The sequence below is a fragment of the Terrapene carolina genome, unplaced genomic scaffold (genome assembly GCF_002925995.2).
Source record: "Terrapene carolina triunguis isolate 2854851 unplaced genomic scaffold, T_m_triunguis-2.0 Scaffold406, whole genome shotgun sequence".
Lineage (NCBI taxonomy): Eukaryota > Metazoa > Chordata > Testudines > Emydidae > Terrapene > Terrapene triunguis.
This window is the reverse complement of record NW_020664757.1, coordinates 1,355,462-1,382,630: the sequence shown is the minus strand read 5'-3', so window position 1 is coordinate 1,382,630 and position 27,169 is coordinate 1,355,462. Positions and strand designations below refer to the sequence as shown.

Here is a 27,169-nt window from a genome sequence, read left to right as displayed (position 1 = left end):
GAAAGTGAGATAAGGTATACAAGAAAGTGGAGAAAAATAATCCATTACTTTGTTGCCAGTTCTGGATTTTTAATCCAGGCCTAATCATGAAGGTCACAAATCTATGCTTCTTGGAATGTAATACCTATAATCTCTTGCAGGTTCTATAATACTTACCTATTTTTAAATCACTCATACAATGATCTTTGCTAAGAAAACCAAAAAAGTAGTTTAAAAAAAAAATCACTCAGCTCAAGTATGTTAAATCACTAGACACAAACACATTGCCTTTCAAATCATTTGAAACAATGTTACCTAATCTGTGTGTTTGTTAAAGGGGAACGCCTGGGAGCTATGAAGGAGACACACTCATCATTAGCAATTTGACCTCTCAAAGTATCTGAACAGCCAAGGAAGAAGTCACTCAGAAGCAGTGATGCAATTTTCCAAACAAAGTCAAGGAGCAGAGAAAGATATAGGAAGTATATTCTTCATGGGGACCACTCTTTCCCTGTCTCTTGATTGCTCTGGATATCACAGGCAAAAAGCAAAATGGGTGCATTTTTTAAATTAATTTGTTTAAGGTGTTTGTAGAGCTTAGGCCAGCTAAAAAGACTGAGCTAACACAACTGAAAAGCACACCCTTTTTGCCAGTCCAGACAGACCTGTCAGCATAAGTCAGCAGAAATAACAGAAAGTAATGCCATTGTTTACAGTTCTAACACTAGATGTTAGGGTGTTTCAGTAGAGAAGCCTAGTGCAGGGTCCTAGAACTTGCTGCCCTGTTACAAAATCCTACTCTTGCAAGAAGAGCTCTGAAATACTAAGTGGCCATAAGGCATTAGGAATTTGATTTCACCTTTCATCAATTACAATAAAAACATGAACAACATGGTGAAGTTAAAAAAATAAAAAAAAGCACTTCCTATACTTTATCCTTACAGGCCAGCTCCATACTCCAGCAGTGTTTTCTCTAAGAGACACACAGTCACTAACAATCCCTGGAGCAGCATCATTAAAAAGAGGAGCCAAGGAACTTAGACTACTGGGAACATATACAAAGAAAGGGTAAATGTTTCAAATTCTTCATGTTCTGAATGTCATTTACTACTGTGATTACTGGGGACATGATTTCACCCAAGTTTCAGCCACAGTCCATTTTACCAATCCATGTTTGATTTTTGTGCTTTACATTCACAATTCATGTTTAAGCAGTCTTTCCAAGTTGTCATGAATATTTACAAGTCCAAGCACAAAATCTACTTGCTCACCTTTTACTATAATGATGATGATAAGGGGAAAATATACCCATTAAAAACAGCTTCTTACCCTGGACAAGTAGAATTGTGCAAGGTTGTCCTTATGTAACAGGATATAAAGAGATATTGTAAAAGGAGGAACAAATAGTTTAAGAACCAATGACCCGAAGTTAAAAACAAACAAACACCACAAGGATGATGATTTTTTGAGCCTTTAAAATTCAGAAAAAAACAAAACATGATGATTGCCTAGTGGAAAAGGACTAATTAAGTACAGGAAGGCATTTTGGGGAGAATTTTCAAAAGCACCTAAGTGACTTAAAAGCATAAATCCCATTGACTCAAGTCACTAAGGTACTTTTTAAGACCCTGTGACAGAATAAATATTGGGAAGTTAAAAAAAATCTGAGAAAATGTAGTAGGTGACCATGATATTAAATTACTAGCATTACTAAATGTTTTGTAGAGGATTAATACGTAGTAGATTTGAAAAGTTGTAGTCAGATACCAGTGTGATGAATGTGGTATAAAAAGGGAGAGAGAAAATATGTGTGAGTTTGCTTAAGGAGACCCAGACTACTGCTCAGTAGTGCTGAATAGAGACAGTATTGAATGAGTACTCACTAATAATGTAAAAGCAAAAATAGAAGTTTAAAAACAATTTATGAACATTAAAAACAACAAAAGAATTAAATATTCAAAAAGACACTAATGTCTTTTTTTTTTCCTATTCAAGTAACAGGCCACTTTTAGGATGAAAATGCTATTTTCAGAATCACTTAGCCTACTGTTAATCTCATTGTCGTTGTCATGTTTAAGTAGAATTACTTGTCTACTACATTTCTAATGACAGAGACACACACAAAGTGTCCTCAGTGACAGCAGTATGTAATGCTGAAGTAGGTGTGTTTCTGAACTATTTTAATAACTATAATTTTAGCCAATTGCTTTTATAGGGTTGAGTGATTTTTTTGATCAATCACCACCTGATGGATTATTGGATTTGCCATTATTCAGTGGCTGAGATTTGAGCATTGCTCTGCTCTCCTCTCTAGAAATTAAACTGAGAACTATCTTCTGCAGGGCAGGGAGGAGCCATTTTCAAGCCTCAACCTTATAATTAGCACAGAGACAAGAAAAGCCAATTAAAATCAAAGCCCACCCCCAGGCCACATGTGTTGTATTAGCAGAGCTCTAGATAATGGTTAACTCTTAGAATTTCAATAATTAGGAACTTCACTCCTGTTTTTAAGGTGTGGAGACAAAAATCATACTCAGTGCCTCCGACTCAGCCCCAGTTGTGATACACGCTGTTTCAACTTTTCAGAATTCATAACCAACCAAATGGCTGCTAGAAGGTTATTGCTTGTTAAAAATAAAAATGCTTCTTACAATTCTTGTATTATCAATCCAATGATCAGAATATTTGGTGGAGACAAAGAATATTTCTGCATAAGTGAGAAAACATTTCCTTTAGGCCAGACAATATACTTATTTTTATAGGTTTAAAGAAAAATACACATTTTCCTATTAAACACTGTCTCAAGTTATTCTGAAATTATTATTTCCTCTTTCAATGTGGAATAGCTGAATGTTTAGAAAATAAATGATGGTTGTTATCAATATGTCACAGGCATAGGAAAAATTAGATATCTGCTTTCATTAAACAAAACCACACAGATTAGTTAATCTAAAATGCCTGTATGGATTATCTCCCTTCATCTAAGGCAGTGGTTCTCAGGGACTTTTGTACTGGTGACCCCTTTCACACAGCAAGTCTCTGAGTGCAACCCCCCTCATACATTAAAAACGCTTTTAAATATATTTAACACAATTATAAATGCTGGAGGCAATGCAGGGATCGGGGTGGAGGCTGACAGCTTGCGACCCCCCATGTAATAACCTCGCGACCCCCTGAGGGGTCCTGACCCCCAGTTTGAGAACCCCTGTTCTAAGGTATCAAAGGATCTGAAGCTAAAGAGACTACAGCAGGGTAGTAGTGGGAAAGTGCAGTCTGGCATTTGGGGGAAGAACTCTTTTACAATGATTTGTGTTTTTTTTTTAAATAATTAAAACAGAAATGCCCACATTCTGGTCTGAATTACACACCTTGCAACTGTAGTCAATGGGTTTACATGGTATGTAAAATCATTCAGCTAAGGCATTAAGATGCGCCACGAATGGGAGACACACCTGCTTACGCCAGTGCCGAATTTGACCTGAACACTGCAAAAATATACTGACTTAACATTAACATGAAACCCTCCTTTGGCACTATTTCAGTTAGCTATCCTGCACAAGGTTTGCCTTTGCAAGGCATATAAAAAGGGACTTTGTCTTTCCTTTTATAAAATGGAATGGAACTATTTAAAAATACTAAAAGCAGAAATTTAGGGGAGGAAAAAAAACAAATTCTCAATTAGATTAATTTTGTTAAAGAATTTATTTTGAGAACCAGAAAAATTATAGTGCTAAATGGCAAGTGCTATCTATTTTCTGCATTCTTATGATAAACACTGTACGGGGGAAAGGAACAGCTTTCAACAAAACAAACAAACAAGTATTTGCCAGTTGTTGAATTCTGTTTGAGCTAATCATGTTTCTTTCCTAAGCTGCACTCTGTTCTCTATCTGCCTGTTGTCTGTCTACTGTCAGCTTTCAAGCCTCCTCATAAAGCTAATTTAAGTGACTGGCTCTGACCTTCTGTGAAGTAGCACATGGCAGCTGATATACCCAGAGCTCTTATATTTAATCTATTATGCAAATGTAATTACAAACCCCGATAAGATGAAGTATTACTGATGAAATCTGAATACCACACAAAACAAAGGTCACGCAGTCAGAGAAATTTAACCTAAGAATTCCCATTATGGTAAAACACAAACACAGTAGAAACCTTTAATACACATAAGCCTGCAGCATAAACAATATATTTATAATAACATGTTATTTCAGAATAGGGCTTTTACCTCTTTCATTTTTACTCTAAATGCACATACTTGGTCCTCACTCACTGCAATGCTTTAAAAATTCTGTACCATTTTCTCTAGAAACACATATGGTTTTTATTTTCTACTCAGAAGATCAGAAAATGTTTATTAGTTATTCTTATTATTCATAAGATTCCAAAAGATGCTGTATCAAGTGGTTGCTATGGACATCCAGCTAAACCAAACACAGATATATCAGTAAAATTAAGATATATTACACAAATGGCAAACAACTGAAAAGTAAAATAGAAGGTTTGAAGTTTGGTGAGGCTGTGAAGGAAAGCAGCTTGGTTTGAGGAGGGTTCCATTGGTAACAAAACCATAGAATTAAACAAGGATTAGCCCAAATTTTCTGATTTGATCCCAGAATCATCTTTATTCTGGCTCAATGTCCTTTTGGTTTTCTATGGTAATAAACATTGCTTCTGTGCCTTTTGACAATTACACTATTATTTCATCATCACTCCGATGCTCAGCAGATTTGGGGACTCCTGAGTGCTAAGGCACAGTTGGTACTCTTAACATAAGAGTTATGCAAGTTACATTATATAAATCAACCAGAACAACATTAGGGAATAACATATTCAAAAGTTGTGCAGGGAATTCCTATTGATTTGAATGGCAGATATGTGGTCAAAACCTTACACACTGTTCTTTAACATACAGGGGCTCAGTATTGGTAGTTAATAAAAAGGAAGGAAATTCCGAGTTAAGGCTGAAACTCCAGACTTTTACAGCAGGCTCTTTGCAATACACATCTAGACACTGCAATGATGGTGATCTTACGTTAATTTAACCACAATAATACCACAAAAACAAACATGCAAACAAAGAGTGCTAGGTTCATGCTGACTGGAAGGAAGAGAGAAATAAACATACCTGTGTGTACACTTCATAATTATGGAAGGTACTAAGATAGAAAGGTGATGGCACTGCATAAGAAGGATAGGCAGGCAGATAAATAGAGATACTACTTTTCATACATCTGGATCCCAACATGTTCTACAAATGTTACCATCCAATTTACATCCTATGGGTTGTAAACCCAACCTATGGGGGAAAATTCTGACAGAAGAGTAGGAAAAAAAATGGATGTATTGATTCTGCCTCTCAGGAAAATTGCAAAGAGACTGCTCTGCAAGTGCTCCATGTCTGACATAATGAAAGGGACACAGCTATCAGTAGAGTAGGTATGGTTTTTATGTACCATATTTTTGTGTCTACACATCATGGTTGCCCAAACTAAACAACAGCATACTGTCTGCAAAGCTCCTCCCCCACCCCCATTCCAATCCCATGCACATTATTCTTCCTTGGAGGAATTAAGCATGTGAAGGGGTTGTGCACAAAGCTTATCGTAGGCCAGATATAGGGGCACATTAATGCTACTTTTGCAGCTTCTATAAATGCCTAGGATCTGAGGGATTTTTGGTAGTGAGGAAGAAGTATATGCCACTTGTACTTGTTCCATATGGTGCCCAAATAGAAATCAGGCCAGGATGTTTATTGCTATGAGACTTGATTTTCACAAGTGGTTAGGAAATCAGTACTGCAGGGGTCTCAGCACAATGCTATGTATAAACTACTCTTGAGAGACACAATAGGATGAGCAAAAGCTTAAATGTCAGCCTGGAGTTTCAACCTTACCTCCAAGTTTTCTTGTTTGTGCATGTGATGTTCTCCGTTACTGTGAAACAGGTTTTTGTGGTTTAATTTCCTATCTTTTTATTTATGATAGTAATAGAAAAGAAAAACAAATTGCTCCTGTGAGCTGATATAATGGCTTATTCAGATCTATTATGTTCATTAAAGTTCTGAATCATTTACTCCATAGAATATAATGGACTCTTTGGAACCATTATGGCATATATCATGTCAGTATGGATACACATGAACAATGAAAATAATATTACAAACTTTTCTATAAGATTTTGGTCCAGGTCCGCAGCTGGTGTAAATCAAACAGTGTTAATTTACACCAGCTGATGATCTGGTCTCTTGTTTAGAATCATGGCAAGCAGTTGACAGTAATTATTATTACTGTATTTTTATCTACATTAAAAAACAACCTAAATAGCTGAGTACTGGAAGACTCAGGGAATAGTGGAACAGAGGCTAGAGGTTCTGATTCTCATTTATACCAAAACCTATTTACACCACTCTAGCAGTCTAAAAGGGCCTTATAGTGGGTGTTGACATTCTTTAGGGTTTCATTCCTAGAAGCAGTCCCTTCACCATAGGCCTGAAGAACACTGGCAAAAAGTTTATGCTGTTTATGTTGTATCTGCTCTATAGGGAAACAAAGATTTCCATTGTCAGACACTCAAAATAAATAAAAAATAATAAGGGTCAATCAGCCAGTTCATTAAACATATAGAGTTCTGTTTTAAATTGTAGAAAATGTTAGTGCTTCAGGTTAGTCCAACGTGAGAGATGTTAGCAAAGCAATTTGCTCTTTGCATAGCAAAGACACTATAATTTGTATATTTATTTTACATACAATTACACAAACATAAAAATATACACACACACACACACACAAACACTTATGCATATACTTAAAATATCCTTACATATGTGGATATTATACACACACAAACACCCTTTTATTAAATGTAACATAGGAAAAATGATCCTGTTAAAACCATTCCACTTTTTGTAAATAATTAAGTATTCATTGAAGCAGGTACTTGAACCGGAGTCACTCACCTCCCACGTAAGTGCCCCAACCAATTGGCTATAGACTCAGTGTCTCTCTCTTGTTCTCTCTCTCATGCCATTAATATTTAATTATATATAAAAAGTTAGACTGATACACCTTACCCTAATTTGAACCCAGAGTAAGCCACTTCACTTGTGTGTGTCAGCAGCAGGGGTTTGCACAAAGTACAGCTATTCAGTGAACAAAACAAAAAAAATCTCTCAGTGTAGACAAGCCCCGAGTCAGAGGACTGATTGTTTTGCTAGCCATAATCCAATTTTTATTAAAAAAATTTCTTAATGGAAGTGCTGGTTCTTAGAAAGATTATTTGACATTGAATGATCCATAAAGATGGGAGTAAACAGGCCAAAACAAATGACATCTGTGATGTATGAACACAGTCTGGGTGGGTTCTGGAAGATGGGGAGCATAACCAGACTTTGAAAAACGTCCTGGAATTCTCCTGCTAGATTTTGCTTAATAAGAGGTTAACTTTAAAGGTGCCTCCCACTACATGCCCGTTTCAATGGTCAACCCCAAAACGCACTGTATAACATCAGTGTTGTGTGTCACACAAGCAAAGGGCCTTTTTAATCATAAAGCCTGCACCATAATGTTCTGCTAATACATAAAACAAGTTGAGATTCACGGATGTTTTACAGAATAAAATGCTGATTTTTATTAAACTTGTATTGAAAAGTCTGTTTAAGGCCTGATCTTTCAGTCCTTACTTAGGTAAAACTCCCAATAATGTTAACTACAATTTTGCATGAATAAAGAACCGCAAGACTGGGCCCTCAGTTGCAGTATGTCTTCTGTATAAAAGCCATTAGTACAAACTCAATCTCCAAGGGGGAACAACTTTGCTGACCTCACTGGAATTGCACCAATTTTTAATTTCGCCCATAACATAGTTCTTTTTCTAGCTGGATTCTTCTCCTTTGTTGTTGTTTTTCCCCAGCAACAAGTTATAGTGACAATAAGATCACAGTGTCCTGCTGGTCAAGGAAATACTAAAAGTTCCCCCCAAATTTTCTTTATTAACGTCTGAACAGCATAAACATTGCTGCACTTCAGTCAATAAAAGCTTTTGATATAACTTTTTGGATAAAGCTGCATAAAACCTAGCTTCACTGAACCCAACCACAAAGCCTCACTTCATAAAACCGAGTGTGACCTTATAAAAAAAAATTCTCTTCATGTGCAATATCCTAATTTACTTCATTTCAAATCATCTGTTTTTCTAGTCTAGCAAATTAAAAGGTATTAACATTCGGTCATTAGAGAAAAATGACATTATGCAGGATCTTTTGAGGATGTAATGCCAGGGAAATGCTTACTACTATTTGGATTTCTCCAATACACTTCTGACCATTTGGACTGACAGCTCCCTGTCTCCACTTTTAGCAATCAGATTCTTTTGCTTCAGAGTCTCCATATGAAAATTCTCTAGAAGGATACAAGGAGGAAACATTTCAACTAACTTAACCTACTGCAGAGAAAAGGAAGCAATGGGATTTCCTATTAAAGGATTTGAGTAACAGCAATCCAAAACACAGTTAAAAAACAAAAGTTCTTCTCATTATATCTGCCAATCTGGGTGGTTGACTCTAGTTCAAAATGTCCTCACAAACCCTGGTTGGGAGGGATGCCACCAATAGCAAGGAACTAGGTTCAGTAACAGTTGATTATATGACATTGTGAAGACCTGAGTTTGAGTGTCCTGGTAATCCTCACACCAGAGCCGTAATATTCCAAATGAGGATAGCTTATTTAAATAATCAAAAAAACAACAAAAAGGATGTTGCATAGTCCAAGGATGAAGAACAGCCCTCAGGCCCAAATTAGCTGTACCTCTTTGAGAGCTCCATCCCACTCAGCTATTAATAAACCTTGCTATAACTGCTATTATGTGGAAGGCAAGGCTAGTTTTTTATATGGTCCAATTCAGTGGAAGTTCCATACAGATATCAGTTGGTAGAATTGATCCTTAAGTCTCTCCAATCAGGACATAGGACTAACAGGTACCTTTCTTAGTCAAAGAAAAATACTTCCTGGTTCTATCTTTCATCTTCACCCATGGCAATGTTCTTCATCCCTTTGTTACAAAAAAAAATTTTTTTTACATTAAAACCCATTCTAAATGGGAATATATTGCCACACTGCCTGACAGCAAATCCATTTCTATGCCTCTTGCAAGCTGCTGTGTACAGGGGATTTGCCAAATCTATCTGCAGTGAGAGAGGGAACAATATAAAAAGATAATAATAAAGAAGGGGAAAATGTGTCTTTTACCTGAAAAGTTCTTAGCTTGCTATGGGTTTTCTTCTTCGGATTATAACCACCCAGCCCAAGGGGTTGGTAAGTGTTTATGAGCGAAAGACTCATCAGAACAGATAAAGTAAGAGAGATCTTGCCTTGCCAGCCTCCCACACCTTGGTCACACTGTAATCAAGGATTTTCTCCTCTAAAGCTGGGTCTCAGAAGATGAAGGAAGAGGATTTTAATATTTAAGCACATCTTGAGGGTTCTGTGGACAACTGGATTGGTTTTTCTTTTTCTTCTGGATGTACCAGTTCAAGGCAATTCCTGTGACTTGCAAAAGGCCTTGTTTAATAAAAACCAGATCTCAAGTACCACATATCAGTGTGGAATAAGCAATATTATGGTTCTGTGACTAGGGCCTCCAATTCTGAGTTTCTTCTGACCAAGGTTACAGCCACTAGAAATATAACCCTTAGTAACATAGAATGTAATAGTTTAAATGGGTATTTAATAAGAGTATTAAACTAGGAGAAAGCCCCATAATGGAATGCTGAACTAGTAGAGACAATGCTCTAAGAAATCTTTCGATGTCTGGATGAAACTAGATCTGGTCTAGCGCAGAAGCTGTTGGACAATCTGTATCCCAGAGTCTGGTAGTTTCAGAATATTTCCATCCCATCCCAAACTCCTCAGGAAAACCTGGCAGCAACAGCCATTGGTGCCAGAAAATCTGTGTCAAGGCAGCATTAGTTTGCACAGACTGGAAACTTCCCTGAAGCGGGACTCTGGGAGAAGATACCGACATCTGTAGCCAAAGGGTCTGGAGGAAATATGGAAACCCAGAGACTGTGGAAATGTCCTTGATTTCCTGCCCTGTTCAACGGAAGAATGGGGAGGAAATTCAAGAGCTCAGAATCACAGTGTTTCTTTACCTTTATAAAGGAATAACTTATATAGGGGAGCATTAGCTTTACGAATGATCACTAAAATGAATACCAGTCCTATACTTGGTAATGTAAAATTAAATCTTACAACAAATCAAAGCAATACAGTTTCACTAGACTACTAAAATAATCTATGTTATTTTTTCCTTTCCTTCACTCTCAGCAGTCTTGGTAAGTACATCTTCTCATGTGTTTTGGACATTATGTCTGTTGCAGAGTCTGGTAAACATGCTTAAAATATTCAGTTGTGATCTTTTAAAGCCACAATTATGGTTCACTTTACCAAAAGCCAGCACATTTGGCTCACTTTTGTGTCGACTTGACTCACACACACCACTCAATGCTGCTAACTTTTCAGATGTGCCCTCCACTCCAAAATTTTCCACTTAAGCAAATTAATGATCAAGAAGTACAGGACACACCCAGAAGACGACAAACTCCCGACTCAGCACATCAAAAATGGATATACTGGCAACAAAGTTTATAGTTGAAAAATGAAGGGCATCTTGTGAATGATCTTAAATCCTAAACTCTCTGCTAACTGAAAGGAAATATTTCAGGGATGTCCACAGGAGGATTTTTACTGAGGACAAAATGATATCTTCCTACTAAAAGCAAGGCAGAGGCAATCATGATGGAGAGGAGAGAGTGCTTTCATTCTTTTAACAGAGTTATTCTTACATTAGGTGTCTTTCAGAAAGGATGTCAGCTCTGCAGAGAATTCAACTGTTCCATTTTAAGAGCTCTCTGATACAGTTCAGCTAAAAATTAAATTTCAGAACAGAAGCTGAAGTTAAAAAAAGTAGAAGAAGATCTGGTATATTTCTAGTTTTAAAATGTCAAAATACATTCCATTCCATTCCAGACAAAATATAGGAACAACTTTTAGGAGTCCAGAAATAAAATAAGATTGAGCAGGGTTGTGGGCATGTGTACTTGTTCAAAGCATTCAGGAATTACATGTGTTTATCATTTACATATTTAATCTTTTCAGCTGTAAGAATTGGAAAAATTTATGAATAGCTAGAACTTGACAGCTCACATCCCACACTTAGCTGCACTTCTGTAACATTAACCAAAAAGGACACAGATGTTTAATCTTTCAAAAATATTTTCTCGATACGGATGTAAGTGAGGATTTGTCATTCATCACTAAGAAAAATGTCCAATATATGTGGGCACATGCCAGTACATGGATAGTCTTATGTTTATAATTGCTTTGTGACAATCTGGAGTATCATGATCTTGGAAATTGAATATTCCCAAATTCTAATATTGGCTCTAACATTCAGATTCATACATTCCAAGGCCAGAAAAGACCATTGCAATCATCTAGCCTGACCTCCTGTATAACACAGGCCAGAGAACTTCCCCAAAATCATTCCTAGAGAAGAGCTTTTAGAAAACATCCAATTAGGATTTAAAAATTGTCAATGATGGAGAATCCACCATGACCCTTGGTAAATTGTTCCAATGGTTGATTACCCTCACAGTCAAAAATTTACGCCTTATTCCTAGTCTAAATTTGTCTAGCTCCAGCTTCCAGCCACTGAATCTTGTTATACCTTTCTCTGCTTGATTGAAAAACTGATTGTCAAGTATTTGTTCCCCATGCAGGTACCTATAGACCAGTGGTCCCCAAATTGTGGGGCATGCTCCCCCAGGAGGGCATGGAGGGAGCGCCACCCAGCCCAGCTCTGCCCCCAGCCAGAGCTTCAATCTGTTCCCTGCTCTGTCCCCAGCCCAGCTCAGGCCCAGCCGGCAGCCCCAGCCCAGCCCCCTACTCTGCTCTCATTCCCTCTCCGCCCCCAGGCCAGCTCCACCTCTAGCCTCAGCTTCTCCTCATCCCCAATACTGCCCCCAGATGTGCCTTCAGTGCAAGCTCCTCTGCTGAGCCAACTGTGCAGTAATGGAAAGGGAGATTCCACTACTGGTAAGGTGGGGCGTGACAGGAAAATTTGGGCACCACTGCTATCCAGTCACCACTTTATCTTCTCTTTGTTAAGCTAAGTAGATTGAGCTCCTTCAATCTGTCACTGTAAGGCATGTTTTCTAATCCTTTAATCTTTCTCATGTGTTTTCTCTGGACCCTTTCCAATTTATCAACATCCTTCTTGAACTGAGGATACCAGAACTGGACACACTAATCCAGCAGCAGTCTCACCAGTGCCAAATACAGAGATAAAATAACCCCTCTACTCCTACTTCAGATTCTCCTGTTTATGCATCCAAGGATCCCAATAGCCTTTTGGCAACAGCATCACACTACAAGCCCATGTTCAGCTGATTGTCCAGCACAACTACCACATTTTTTTTCAGAGCACTGCTTCCCAGGATAGAGTTGCCCATTCTAGAAGTCTGGTCTACATTCTTTGTTCCTAGATGTATACATTTACATTTAGCTGTAAATTAAAACATTGTTTGCTTGTGCCCAGCTTACCAAGAGACCCAGTTTGCTTTGTATCAGTGGACTGTCCTCTTCATTATTGATCACTCCCCTAATTTTTATTTCATCTGCGAACATTATCAGTAATGATTTTATGTTTTCTTCCAGGTTACTGATAAAAATGTTAGCTAGCATAGGGCTAAGAACCATTCCCGATCAGTAAGCCAGCTTTTAATCCATGTATTGTGTGCCATGAATCATTGTGTGGCCTTGAACCTCTAAGACAGGGGTGGCCAACCTGTGGCTCCGGAGCCACATGCGGCTCTTCGGAAGTTAATATACGGCTCCTTGTATAGGCACCGAGTCCGGGGCTGGAGCTACAGGCGCCAACTTTCCAATGTGCCGGGTGGTGCTCACTGCTCAACCCCTGGTTCTGCCACAGGCCCTGCCCCCATTCCACCCCTTCCCAAGCCCACCATGGCCTCGCTCCTCCCCCCTCCTCCCCAGAGCCTCCTGCATGCCACGAAACAACTCATCGGGAGGTGTGGAGAGGGAGGGGAAGGCGCTGATCAGCGGGGCTGCCGGTGGGTGGGAGGCGCTGGGAGCGGGGGGGAGGACTGATGGGGGGGATGCTGCGGTATTACTGTGGCTCTTTGGCAATATACATTGGTAAATTCTGGCTCCTTCTCAGGCTCAGGTTGGCCAACCGTGCTGTAAGAGGCACAGAAGTTGCAGCCCAGCAAGAGGTGAGAGCTAAAGTGGATTTAAGCAACCTTTGTACCCTCCTGATGCTGGGCTGCTCTGGGAACTGAAGACACTTCTGGTATAATTTAGACAGACCTAGAGGCCTAAATTAACGGCAGCCACTTAGGCTACTCCATGGACCACACAGTGCTGCCTGAAATCTCCACAATGGTGCAGCCCAACCTCAACCCGCCCCTACCATGCCCAGCCCCACCCTGGTATGTCCCCTATGCTAGAGCTTAAGAGGGATCCTCACGCTATCTTCTGCAGTGCCTGGGAGAACTGCCCTCCGGGGGAGCCAGGGCATTTAGGGCCATTTTGCCTGACATAAAGGGGCTGAAGGGGGGAGGGGGGGGGAGAATCTCTGCCTCTATTTCCCTTATGCGTAAAATGGGGAGAATACTTATCCACTTACATCATAAGGATGTAGTGAGGATTAATTCATGATTGTAACATGCTTTGAACGTGTAAAGCAATATATAAATGTTAAGTATTATTAAGAGAATAGCACAGAATTTAGCTTGTATAGCGCACCACTGACTTCGCTGTACCCATGAGCAGTCATTTGCTGGATCAGGTTCTAGCTTAGTAAGTGGTACATGGGTCTCAAAAACATTGCTGTACATATTCTTAGGCAAAAATAAATAAATATTTGTTAAGGATGTGAAAAACTAAGTTTGAAGAGACAGTTAGACCTGAACTTTTAATTTATTCTTTGTGAATGTATTTTGTCTTTTCCCCATGTAGCCTTTTCTGTGGTCAGACCAGGCTAAACAAGGTCCAGGTGTACGTGTATCTGATATAATCCCCCAAACAGAATTGCTTTCAGCTTTCCTCCCACAGACTCTTCTTCCCATCCTAGCCCGTCTTCCCCAGATATATTCTCACATTTTCTGACAGTCCTGCCTAATCTAATGTCCCTTACACCTACTTCCTCCTAGCTCCAAGGCTGAACCCATCTTCCTCCTACTCCTGCATCCTCGATCTTTATGCCAAGGGAGATAGCCCAACATACTCCAGTAGGCAGTTGGTTGGAACCACTTAACTGTGCACCAAATTGCCTTCTACTCTGATTCTTCCTCACTGCCATGTATGGAATCCCTAGGATCATGGTACTGATATCCCTCAGACCTGCCACAATTTATTCCAGAACCTTGTTTTTGAAATATTATTAAAATCAATCACAAGAACAAAAATGGAAACCCTTTTCCAACAGTTGTCAAAACACGTCACTGCAGTCACCTATCTGCCACACATGGATGTGTATCATGACAAGGACATCATGACATTTGTGACAATGCTAAATGTGAAAGAAATAGGAAAAGACTGGCTACTTACCTTGTACAGTATCTGGAGTGTGTGGTCCCTTGGTGTATTCCACTCAAGGTGCCCATGTGCTCCATGCACTTCAGACCAGAAAATGTTTCATTAGCAGTGTCCATTGGTCCATTCATTAGCCTGTGCCTTCTCTTCCTCGTGCTCTGAACAAGGCTTATAATTGGCAGTGCAGACTGACCACCTCTTCAGTTCCTTCTCTGCCATGAAAGACAGGGGTAGGCAAACATTTTGGCCTGAGGGCCACATCGGGGTATGGAAATTGTATGGCGGGCCATGAATGCTCACAAAATTGGGGCTAGGGGTGCGGGAGGGGGTGAGGGTTCCGGCTAGGGGTGCGGGGGGGGGGGGGGGGGCTCTGGGGATGAGGGGTTTGGGGTGCAGGAGGGTGTTCCTGGCAGGGACCAATGGGTTCAGAGGGCAGGAGGGGGATCAGGGTTGGGGCAGGCTGTTGGGGCAACGGGGGGCAAGGGGTCTGGCTGGGGGTGCGGGCTCTGGGGTGGGGCTGGGGATGAGAGGCTTGGGGTAAAAGAGGGGGCTCTGGGCTGGGATCGAGGGGTTCGGAGGGCAGGTGCGGGGGGGATCAGGGCTGTGGCAGGGGGGTTGGAGCACGGGGGGGGGGCCTCAGGGGTGCAGGCTCCAGGCGGTGCTTACTGCAAGCAGCTCCCAGAAGCACCGAGGCACGGCCAGGCAGCTCTATGCGCTGCCCTGTCTGCAGGCGCCACCCCTGCAGCTCCCATTGGCCGGGAACCATGGCCAATGGGAGCTGTGAATTGGGCAGCGCGCAGAGCCGCTTGGACATGCCTCTGTGGACTACACAGGAGCCGGAGAGGGGTAATGCCAGCTGCTTTCTGGGGTCCTGAACATTCTAGATACCTATGCAGGGAGATTGGGGGGAAGGTATCCCAGCCTCTAAAAAAATTCACTAAAAGGAACCCTAACACTAAAATCAGAATTTTATCAGGCTAACACCATTTACAACTATTTACACTAATAAAACAAAGAATGCTAGGTAAAGCTGCGGAGGCTAGCGAAGTTCTGTCTGAGACCACTGGCAGCAGAAAGGAACTAGAGAGATGCTCCCTGTATCCTTGCTTTAGAGCCCAAGGAGGAGAAGGGAGTAGGTGCAGATCAATGGATCCTGCTAATGAAACATCTGCCAGTCTCAGGTGCATGGAGTGTATGTGTACCTCTAGTGGAATACACACAGGGACCATCACTCGAACAAGAAGGTGGTATTGCTGAAGTGTATGCACAGTGTATCCATACACAAGACTCTTCTTTTTAAATGACAGAAGAAATTCTCCTAGGCACATGGCCCTTGTTCTCTAAAACTCAAAATTAACTGGAACAACATTAACTGGTATCAGAAGTTTCATAAACGTACAAGGCCTCTACCAGTAAGTCTAGGTCACAAAGGAAAACAGTATCACAAGAATTTCATAGCTAAAAAAGGAAAGTTCTTAGATATATAAAAAGAGCATATTCTGCTTGAACTTTTAAGGTTATAACAAAATCTGTTTTATTTCCTTTTGGGACATCTGCCTTTTTAAAAGTCTATCAGTGTCTCATATGAACTAACTGACTGTAGCACTATACACCAGGAAGTATAGCACAGTTCAAGAGCTGAAGTGTTAAAATAAGATTGAAAAAAAGGACATAAGATCTTTTGATGTTGCTTTAAAAAAAAGTTACAAAAGTTAAGAATTGTCAAATGGAAGTAAAAATTTGAGCCCAAGCCTGCAAATGAGCTTGTGACTGCTATGAGCTCTCTTTGAAGTCAAGGAGAGGTGGAGAACTCACCTTGCAGAACCAGACACCCTGTTTTATATTAAATACTCCAGATTTTTGCATGAAGTGGCTAGCTAGAGAACTCTGCTCTAAAATATTTTTAAATACAAAAGAAGAGGAATGAACAAAGCTTTGATTTCAATATGTCTAACTTGCTGAGAATCCTCAATTATCTTTAGAGTCATTGGGAGCTGAGGACCCTCAGCACCTCTCAGAAGTTGATCAGCACCTCACAGTATCAGCCCTGATGTGGCCAGTGAAATGAAATATATGAGCTAAGTACTCAGGCTATGATTCAGAAAAGCATCCCTATTCAGGAAGGATGCTTAACTGAACACTTAAAATTAAGCAAGTTGCAATGTTTCCCTAAAGCAGATCCTCAGGAAAGAAATCACCTTCGTAAGACAGAGACCTTATCAGACATTGTTTTGATAAGCACAAAACAAACTCCAGGTAGGTGTCACACAGTTTACATTTAGAAGTATCAACTGGAAGCTGATGGATGTCAGTGACACAACTTCATAATTGAATGAACTTTAATTGAGTCTTTAGGAGTCAGTTGAGCTAAAAAACTGCAAAAGGAAATTCAAAGAGACAGCCATCGGGCCATGTTTTAGGAAAAACAATGTTGACTTAATATGTCAGGAGCATACAAAACAGAGTAGACCTCCCCCCCCCCCACCACCAAAGATGTGTTTGCTGCAAATATTTTTTGTAGCCTGTCTACCCTAAATCTCACTGAGTTAAAGGCTATATACAAGCTGGTTGGTGACACAGAAAACAAAAATCCTATGTAACAAGATTTAGCTTTAGTTACTTTTGAAATTTGCGCTCAAAGAAGAGGGACCAAACAATGCAAAAATGTCTAGTCATGGGCCCAAATTTTGGGTTTGCATGCATAAACAATTCCTAATGATCTTCATCATGGTCATGTAGAGGCATCTGATGACACAATTTGGCCCCAAGAGGAGTAACAAACAATGCTGAATTTCAGTTCAACAAACTTAAGTGATGGAAGTACAAATCTACAAATCTATAAGCTATTGTTTCTCTCTAAAGAATGGCTTAGTTGTCAGTCATGTTTACATAGTGTAGCCCTTTGAAGATTTAAAGTATTTCATAAATATTAACTAATTCATCATCAGCACCCCTTTATAGTATTTTTCAGTGTTATCGTATTTACTTTTCAGTAAAATAAGCATATTGACAGGAGTTTAAGTTACTCAATCATGGTCAAACTGCAAGTCATTAGAAGAGCTGAAAACAGAACCCAAAAACTAGTCCTCTTCTCTCATCACTAAGCAACACAGTTGCTTCAGAATTATCTTGTTTTGCTATTTGACAAATATCAACTTAAAAGGTTTTTCTTATTTATCTTTGGAACCAGAACTGTGGTTTTACAATTAAATGAAAGGTTTTATTGTTCAAAAACTCCAATTTAAGATGTCAAACTTTTCAATGGAAGTCCCATTGGGTACATTCAGAGAGCTCTCAGTGCAGTCAATGGAATATACATGCATAATTCAAGTGCTGAGTTGGGACCTAGGGATAATAACTATTCTTCAAGGGGAGCTTTAACCACCTACAGTGAAGAATATTTTTCTTAAAAAGAAACTTTCACTTCTTGGCAAGTTAGTATAGAAAAAGTTTGAACACATTTCTCCATACTGTATTGTTCTAATATGAATTGTTGCAAAACAGCTTGAGCGCAGAGGGAAGAAAAGCTCTAGAAATAAAATTAATTGTTATTGCTATTATGGAAGTGTCCATTAACTTTATGAATCTGTTTTAGCATCTGCTAAACTGGCTTCTGAGCTTCTATCTACATACAGTAAAAAGCTTCTGCAGGCCACCCAATAAGCATCCATAAATTAGCACAAACTAAGGAGGATACACTTGAATTATGGTTTTAATCTTTGCCATTGCTTGGATTAGAATAGGACCCTTTCCATCTTGTAGTGGAGTCTCAGATTATGTGAATATAATAATTTATCAAAAAATATAAACTAGCAGAAGTTAAATGCAGAGTGAAATGAAAACAAAATATTAACAAATGAATATTATCATGCACTATTAATGGACAAATATTTTTATTTTGTTTTTAGACCAGTATCAAGTGAGTGGATTTTAAAAAAAATGCAAAACACAATCACTCACAAATTCCTGAATGTTATTCAGTATAAAAAGGCTGCTGACATGTGTCAAACACAAGAGAAGGCAGAGATTTATGTACTTTGGACTCAGGATGACCACCTATATCACCATTCTCCAGCAGGATCAGAACATGGTTCATGGAATATACAAGAGGTTGGATTACAGCACAGCCCTGTCTCTAACTGTACATAGCAGTCTTTCAACCCAGGTAAAGAGCATCATGAAAAGTTACATCTATCCTCAAGTGAAATCTTTGATCTATATTACTGTAGTGTGTTAATTTAAATAACTCAAGTCAACCCATAGTCAATGGCTCGGCATTAATTTAAGCAAAAGGCTAGTCTAAAATCTCACAGAAAAAAGAGACACTAATTCCATGTGTTCATGACACGATGCCAGCCATATTGCTGTACATGCAGTAATAAAGACTAACTACCTAATTCAAGACAAAGATATTTGACCCTCACTCCCATCTAAACACTCAATGATGCATGGAAGCAGAGCCTGGCAATGCATATGAAAGGGAATGATTTACTCCTAATCACAGTGGAAACAGAAAAACTTTTTAAAACCAAACTAGCATTAATACAAGTTGAGAGATTTCATCAGAAACATAATGAAGATGCTATGATCCTTTTCATTTTCCTCTTGCTTTACAGTGTTTCTCTTGCCTACATGTAAAACCATATACTGTACAGAAGAATATAGTTTACACACAAATGGCACAAGGCAATATTCAACCTTGGCCTACTCCCAAAAGAACATAATTTAATAATTTTTTAAAAATAATACATTATATAGGTACCACTGATAAACACAGTCCTTACATGAGCTCCCAAGGAAGTCTTATTTGAGTAAGGGCTGCACAATCAGGCAGGAAGTATATATGCAGCCATGTTCAATTAAAGGTAATTCATGTAAAGTAATATTTCCTGAGTCAGTCATGGAGCTCTCAATGCCATTGGTTAACGCATTACACATTAGTGACTTGCACCAAGAATAAAATAGTTAACCTATGTATTACTAGAAAATGCAGTTAAATGATTATTAGAATTTATGAGTTTGATAAAACAAAGGGGTAACCCACAGCACAATTTGTTCCCTGAAATTCATGAGCAGAAGTGAAATATCCTCATGTAAGTTTGAACGCAGCTCTTTTCAGGTGTTTAGAGAGAGAGAGCGAGAGAGAGAGCGCGTGCTAGTATATATACACGTGTGTGTGTGTGTCTCTATCTGCACCATATATACATATATAGTGCAGATACACACACACACAAGCTACATATTAGTTAACACCTACCACTCGCTAGACTTTACAGCCTTCCAAATAAGGGTTCTGCAATCCAGCAATGCCAGCTCAGAAATTGCCTAAGGACTTGCAGCCCAGCAACACAAAGCTGAGGAGCTCTGCAATAGCTTATAGTTTCAGAGGCGCATAGCGCTAAAGTTGCTTGTGTTTCATGTCCATAAGCTCTCCTGATAGTCCATTTTGGAAGGAAAACAATGGCTTGGGTGTAACTCTTGGGTTATCTTGCAGGATAACTATCATGGTGATCAACACCATTCTCCAGAAAAACTACACTCTTCTACAGCTAGAATACAAAAGCAATTATTGAACAGTAGAAAAGACCGGAAGGGATGAAGGATAAAGATAAAAGGGATGAGGAATAAGGATAAAAAAAAAGTATAAAAGAAATATAGGCAGGAGGGGGAAGTGCTCTCATCACAGACTATGAGACTGGTTGTGGTCAATGTGAAAATCTGTCCTGAAAGAACTGGGACACCAAAAAAGCAAGAATAAATAATAAAACCCTGTAGAGTTCTGAATCCTTATAGCAAAATAACCTTGAAAGAAAGATGTATGAAATACAATGTTTCTAATTCACCAGCTACTTACACAGTTCAAATCCCTATGAATACTGCTTATCTATCAGAAGTACTGCCACAAACAGATATTACATGATCACTTTCTATTAATATTTGTTCTCTTTTGCCTTTCCTCTGCCCTCCACCTCCCACAACATGCCCTCCCCAGCCCCTCCAAAGAAGGAGGCCACCAGGGTTATTCTTTCAGGAAAGAGCACTGCTGGCACTTACAAATGTTTTCCTTTCTTCTGCTGTAACAGCTGCAAACATCTCAATAAAGTAACAGGGAAATGGGTCACATTTCAAAGGCTGATCAGTTAACACTTACTCAAGGCCCTTTTGAATTTTTCATCTTTGCAAAAAGCTTTTTTCCTTATAAACACACTTTGTGTTACTTCTATTTGAATTATAAAAAGTATCGTTTTTGGACTGACCTTAAAGAGAAGATTTATGAATATGCTACATGCAGCTCACTGGCAAAGCTGCAAATAATAATACAAAAGGACTGTCCATTTTGTAATACGTGTGGGTAAGTTAATATGTCCATATGCTGATTCCTACAAGCATCTATCTTCAAATCTAACAGTTCTGTTGCTGTAAAACTCCAATAGGATGCCATTTAATTGTGTATCACAAGTTCACATGCAAATCCATTTAACATTAGGGACATACACAATTTGAAAATGGAAATGTCACCTATGTTGTACATTATGTACTACCAGTACAGGAATTACAAGATGGCTCTTCTGAAAGAAAAGTCTTAAATTATTTTTCTGAGAACTGCAGCTACTCTACAGGCTGACTTATGAGAAAAAGTTTAGCAACCTAGCTAACATCTGAAATGCTCTTTCACTGCCATCAAAAATAGTCATAGTCAGCAGGCTCAACAATTCACACACACATTACTTTTTAAAAGCCTGATCCAAAGCCCATTGAAGTCAATGGCAGTCTTTCCATCGACGTCAATGAGCTTTGGATCAGGTGCAAAATGATTTAAGAACACATACCTTCTCAAAGACACACACTTGAAATCATTTGAATTCACAAAGATCATAAATAAGATACTTTTAATGGGTCTTTTCCATTAGGAAGTTTCACAAAGAGCTCCTTTCCACATAAATTCAGTCCCTTGACAGAACAACCAGCTCTTTTCTCCTCTGGAAATGGTGAGTCACAAGACTTCAAACACATTTCACATGAGAAATGAGGAACCTGACAAACCCCTTCCGATGATGCCTAATTCAATGCTTAAGCAAGACAAATCAGAGCTTACCAACATAAACTCACAAGGTGCTCCTAACTAGAACCCTTTCATGAAGAGCAACCTCAAATCAAAATAAAATCAATCATTAGGACATTTTTTCATACCAAACTCATGCTAAACTGAAATGGATCCCAAGGACAACCTTTTGATCATTTCTGGAGAGGAGATCAGGCCAATATGAATGGTCAAACAATCACTAGTGTTGCTTGTGCTCAAAAGGAGTCTTGGGTGGAATTTTCAAAAGGGCTTACATGTAGTTAACTTAACTCTGCTCCAACTGAAACCAATGGGAGATTTACTAGGAGTTTTACTATTAACTTCAGTGGGAGCAAAGTTAGCTCAATGTTGAATCATTTTGGACATCCCATTCTCTCTCTTTAGGCAGTATCCTACTATCATTCTGGAACTGCCACTGCCATCATTATGAAGCTGTTACTGAAGTCAGCAAGAACACTGTTAAAAGCAATGGCAGGAATGAGCCATTTTTATACATCAAACTAATGCACCACATTTGACATTACATTTAAATTAAGTTCAAATGCTTTCAGTTATTTGTACAAAATGACTTAGTCACCACCAGCAGTGGATTGCTAGAAATTATGTCACCAAATCCAAAACAAAACTAAAAAAATAAAAATAAAATTCCAACACTTAATTTTGTGCTTCGAACTATTTATGCACAGAAGAAACTAAATAAGAGACACATTCCAAGCATAAGACCTGATCCTGCAATGTGACCCACCCTCCAGGATTCTGCACAGATGTCTGGTGTCCAAGTTAGCAAATCACACTGCAGGATCAGAGCCATATTTTGTGAAACACATAATTTAATAAATAAAAACATGCACATTGATTTAGAATATGCCAATGACCACGCTTGCACATGTTCTTGGGTTTTCAAGAAATATCTTTAAGCATGTTGAAGAAGCCTGGCAACAGTTTTGAACTTCCAAAAGATGAAGCCGCATATACAGTGGTCACCATTACAGTCAACATTTGCCAGTTGCTCCCACTTTAATTGACCACTAAAGCAAAATCTTGCCCTCAGGTAAAACTCCCCTTAACTTTAACAGGAGTTTTGTTATGTTAGAACGGCAGAAAGTGGTCCATAATACACAGTGTTAAAGTCATCTCTGTATTTCTGAGCTGGATTTCCTTACCTGTGGACGTAATGTAACTGATGTACAGAATCAATCGCTATCACCATTTCAGCCAAATAAAAACGAGCCATATCTTCAGGTAACCTGTCCTCAAACTTGCTAAGCAGGGTGAGCAGATCTCCTCCAACATAGTAATCCATAACCAGGTACTGTGAGTAAAGGGGAGGAGTGGGAGACACAAAGAAAAAAAAAACTGTTTACACAATGACTCAAAGACCAATACAATCCAAGTATAGCTAAGGGACTGCAGACAATTATTAATACTTTAGACACCACTGAAGTGCTCATCATGACATTTTCTTAAAATGGAGACAAAACATTAAAAGAAGCATTTAAAAAAATAGCCTTCATAAATGTAATTTTTCAAATAACCTTTGACATTCCTTGTTATCCTGCAAACCATAAACTTGTTTTTAGCAAATCTTTTTTTTGTAAAGATTTCATATTTACCTATGTCCAAATAAATTAAACAACAAGACAGGGAAAGTGTCTGTCTGGTTCATCATTCCAGAATCAAACAGACAAGATCATGAAGTTAAGATGAGAAGATTACTCACCTTGCAGTAACTGAGGTTCTTTGAGATGTGTGTTCCTGTGGGTGTTCCACTCCACGTGACGGTGCGTCCTGGCGCCGTTGATTGGAGATTTTCAGTAGCAGTGCCTGGTCGAAGGACGCATGCGCTCAGGTGCTGTCTCGCGGTCTCGTTAGAGTCTGCCTGAACACGCGCGTCCCGCATCCCCCCTCAGTTCCTTCTCTACCGTAGAGACGTCAGAATAGTACTCCAAAGTACAGGGGAGGAAGGTGGGGAGTGGAGCACCCACAGGGACACACATCTCAAAGAACCTCACTTACTGCAAGGTGAGTAACCTTTTCTTCTTCGAGTGCTGTCCCTGTGGGTGCTCCACTCCAGGTGAATGTGAAGGAGTACCCACTATGGCTGGTGGGACTTTGGAGTTGCGGCAGTGACGACTGTAGACAATACTGTGTGGCCTACTATGGTGTCTGCCGTGGTATCCTGCATGATAGCATAATGTTTGGTAAATGTATATTCAGATGTCCACGTGGCCGCCTCACAGATATCAGGAATAGGTACATTATGGAGGAAGGCAATGGATGTTGACATAGCTCGAGTAGAATGAGTTCTGATGCCTTCGGGTGGTTGGGCATTCTGAATGCGGTAACAGGAGCTGATGCAGTCAGAGATCCACTTGGAAAGGTGTTGCTTAGAGATAGCCGCACCCTTCAATCTCTCAGTAGTGGAGACAAATAGCCGCGGAGACGTATGAAATGGTTTAGTCCTGTCTAGATAAAAGGCAATTGCTCGTCTGATGTCAAGGGTATGTAGAGCCGCTTCGTGCAGAGTCTAATGAGATTTGGGATAGAATGCAGGTAAGTATATTGGTTGGTTAAGGTGGAAGGTGGACATCACCTTAGGGAGAAATTTAGGGTGGGGTCGCAAGGTAACTTTATCTTTAGAGAAGACTGTGTAAGGAGGGTAGGCCATCAGAGCGCTTATTTCCCCTACTCTCCTTGCTGATGTTATAGCAACCAAAAAACCTACCTTCGTAGACATGTGGAGAAAATATGAGGTAGCTAAGGGCTCGAAGAGAGGTTTCATAAGATCGCGAAGAACTAGGGTTGAGATTCCAGGCAGCTGCCGATGGATAGATCTCAGGGTAGAGATTTTTCAGGCCCGTGAGAAAGCGTTTTATGGTGAGGTGGGCAAAGAGTGAATATTCATCCAGAAAATCATGGAAGGTGGTGAGGGCCGCGAGGTGTACTCTGATAGAGCTGAGTGATAGCCCGTCCTGTTTTAGTTTTAAAAGGTAGTCTAGGATGTTAGGGAGGGTCACAGTATAGGGTGTCAAGTATTTATGGGACCATCACATGGAGAAGCATTTCCACTTCTGCAGATAAGTCTTATGAGTGGAGTCTTTTCTACTATGCAGGAGGACATACCGGACTTGCTCAGAACATGCTAGTTCGTGGGTCTGGAACCATGAAGGAACCACGCCGTCAGGTGGAGTTTCTGGAGCTGCGGGTGAAGAAGCTGGCCATTGTCCTGAGAAAGCAGATCTGGTCTGTTGGGGAGAGTCCACAGAGGACAGATGAACATGCGGAGCAGGTAAGGATACCATGTCTGTCTCGACCAAGCTGGAGCAATAAGTATGACCTGGGCCTTGTTGTCTCTGATCTTGCGTAGAATCCTGTGTATCAAAGGGATCGGTGGAAAGGCGTACATGAGAGAGTTGTTCCACAGTATGAGGAATGCGTCTCCTAGGGATGCAGTCCCAAATCCCGCTCTGGAGCAAAATAGGTGGCATTTGTGATTCTGGGCTGTGGCAAAGAGGTCTATCGACAGAGTGCCCCAGTGGGAGAAGAGCTGTTGTAGTATCATGGGATGTAATTCCCATTCGTGTTCTTTGGAGAAGTGTCTTCTGAGTGTGTCGGCTGTAGTGTTGTGACATCCGGGTAGGTATGAAGCAGTAATTTCTATGTGGTATTGTATGCACCAATTCCACAATCGGATGGCCTTCACGCATAGGGAATGTGATCGTGCTCCCCCAGTCTGTCGATGTAAAACACACATGCTATATTGTCCGTTAGGGCCCAGATAGATTTGTTCTTTATGAGGGGAGAAAGTGAAGGCAGGCTTGTCTCACTGCTCTGAGCTCTAGAAGATTTATGTGCAGACGCGTCTCTGGCCAGGACCAGCGGCCCTGTGCTGTGTTCCCCCCCAGGTGCACTCCCCAACCAATCAGGGAAGTGTCCATGGTGAGCATGAGTGCCGAGGTTCTCTGGTCTTGTCCACCATTGTAGGGAAGCTAGTACGTTCACTGGAGGAGTTAGCATCATGCAGAAGCTGTGTCTGCTGGGTTTGTAGCTGGAGTTGAGCCAACCCTGAAGACATCTCATGTGCAGCCTGGCGTACTTCACCACGAAGGTGGTGGCTGCCACGTGGCCATGGAGCTTTAGGCAAATTCTTGCCTGTATTCTGGGACGAACGGAGAGCATGCGTATGAGATGTGTAATAGCGTGGAATCTGTTGTGTGGGAGTGAGACTCTGGTTCGGATTGAGTCCAGGTGAGCTCCGATGAATTCGATCCGTTGTGTAGGTGTCAGGGTGGATTTTGGGAAGTTTATTTGCAGGCCTAAGCTGCGGAAGAGGGAGATGACGAAATGGGTAGCTCATAATGACTCGTCGTATGAGTTGTCTTTGATGAGGCAATCGTCTCCGTAGGGCAAAAGTATATCCCGTGTCTGCCGAGGTGGGCCACAACTACGGCTAGGGTCTTGGAGAATACTCTTGGTGTCTGCGCCTAGGAGGTCTAGTGCAATTCCTGGCTATCTCGTATGGTCTGGGCTGGGGCCAGTGATATTGTTGTGTGCGTGGCCTCTGATAAGGTTGATACCGTTGTCTCCTGGGAAGGGATGGGTAAATGCCCAGGGTGTGCAGAGTTGCTCTAGAGTCTTTCATAGTGTGAAGGACTTCATCGTGTTGTTATTTTTTTGGAAAAAAGCTTATCTTTATCAAAAGGTGAGGTCCTCCACTTTGGTCTGCAGGTCTTTGGGGATACCGGATGCAGACAGCAAGGAAGATCTGCACATAACCACCGCAGTTGCGGTAGTGTGGTCTGCTGTGTCCGCCATGTCTAGAGATGCTTGTAGGGCCGTTCTGGAGACCAATTGGCCCTCGATAAGGACTGACTTAAAGTCTGCTCTCCTGTCCTCCAAGATATGGGAGATAAAATCAAAGAGTTTATTGTAACTGTCGAAGTCATAGCTTGCACGTAGGGCAGAATAGTTTGCAATTCTGAATTGCAGAGTGGAGGAGGTATAGACCTTGTGGCCCAAGAGGTCAAGGCGTTTGAGTTCCTTGTCTTGCAGCGTGGGCCAGTAGTGCGGCTGTTTCGTCCTGTGTGTCGCTGCATCCACTACAAGAGAATTCGGTTGTGGATGGGAAAATAAGAAGTCTACGTCCTTAGCAGGAACATAATATTTACATTCAGCCTTTTTGCAAGTTGGTGGGATAGAGGCTGGAGTCTGCCAGAGGGTGTCAGATGGTTCTAGGAGTGTTTCGTTTATGGGGAGCGCAATCTGTGAGGGCGCAGAGGGTTGGAGGATTTTGAGGAGTGTCTCCTGGACCTCCTCTAAAAGGGATGTCCTGGCTGAGTGCCACCCTCTTGAAAAGTTCTTGGAATTGTTGTCCACATTCTGTGGAGGCAGAAGCATGAGGGCTCCATCTGGAGCTGATGGAGAGTTAGGAGTTCGTGAATCAGGGTGTGGTCCATAGCCCACCTTTGGGGGGGTAGGGTGGTTCAGGCGCTCT

General features: G+C 40.5%; 1 protein-coding gene across 5 annotated transcripts in view; it reads right to left on the bottom strand.

Moving 5' to 3' along the window:
• CDC42BPA (CDC42 binding protein kinase alpha) overlaps positions 1–27,169 on the bottom strand; it is a 329,580-nt gene that overhangs the window by 165,746 nt on the left and 136,665 nt on the right. For all 5 annotated transcript variants that reach the window (XM_026658201.1, XM_026658197.1, XM_029912986.1 and 2 more), the window contains exon 5: positions 22,839–22,987. In XM_026658201.1, the coding sequence (XP_026513986.1) occupies positions 22,839–22,987 (149 nt within the window). The remainder of the gene's footprint in view (positions 1–22,838; positions 22,988–27,169) is intronic.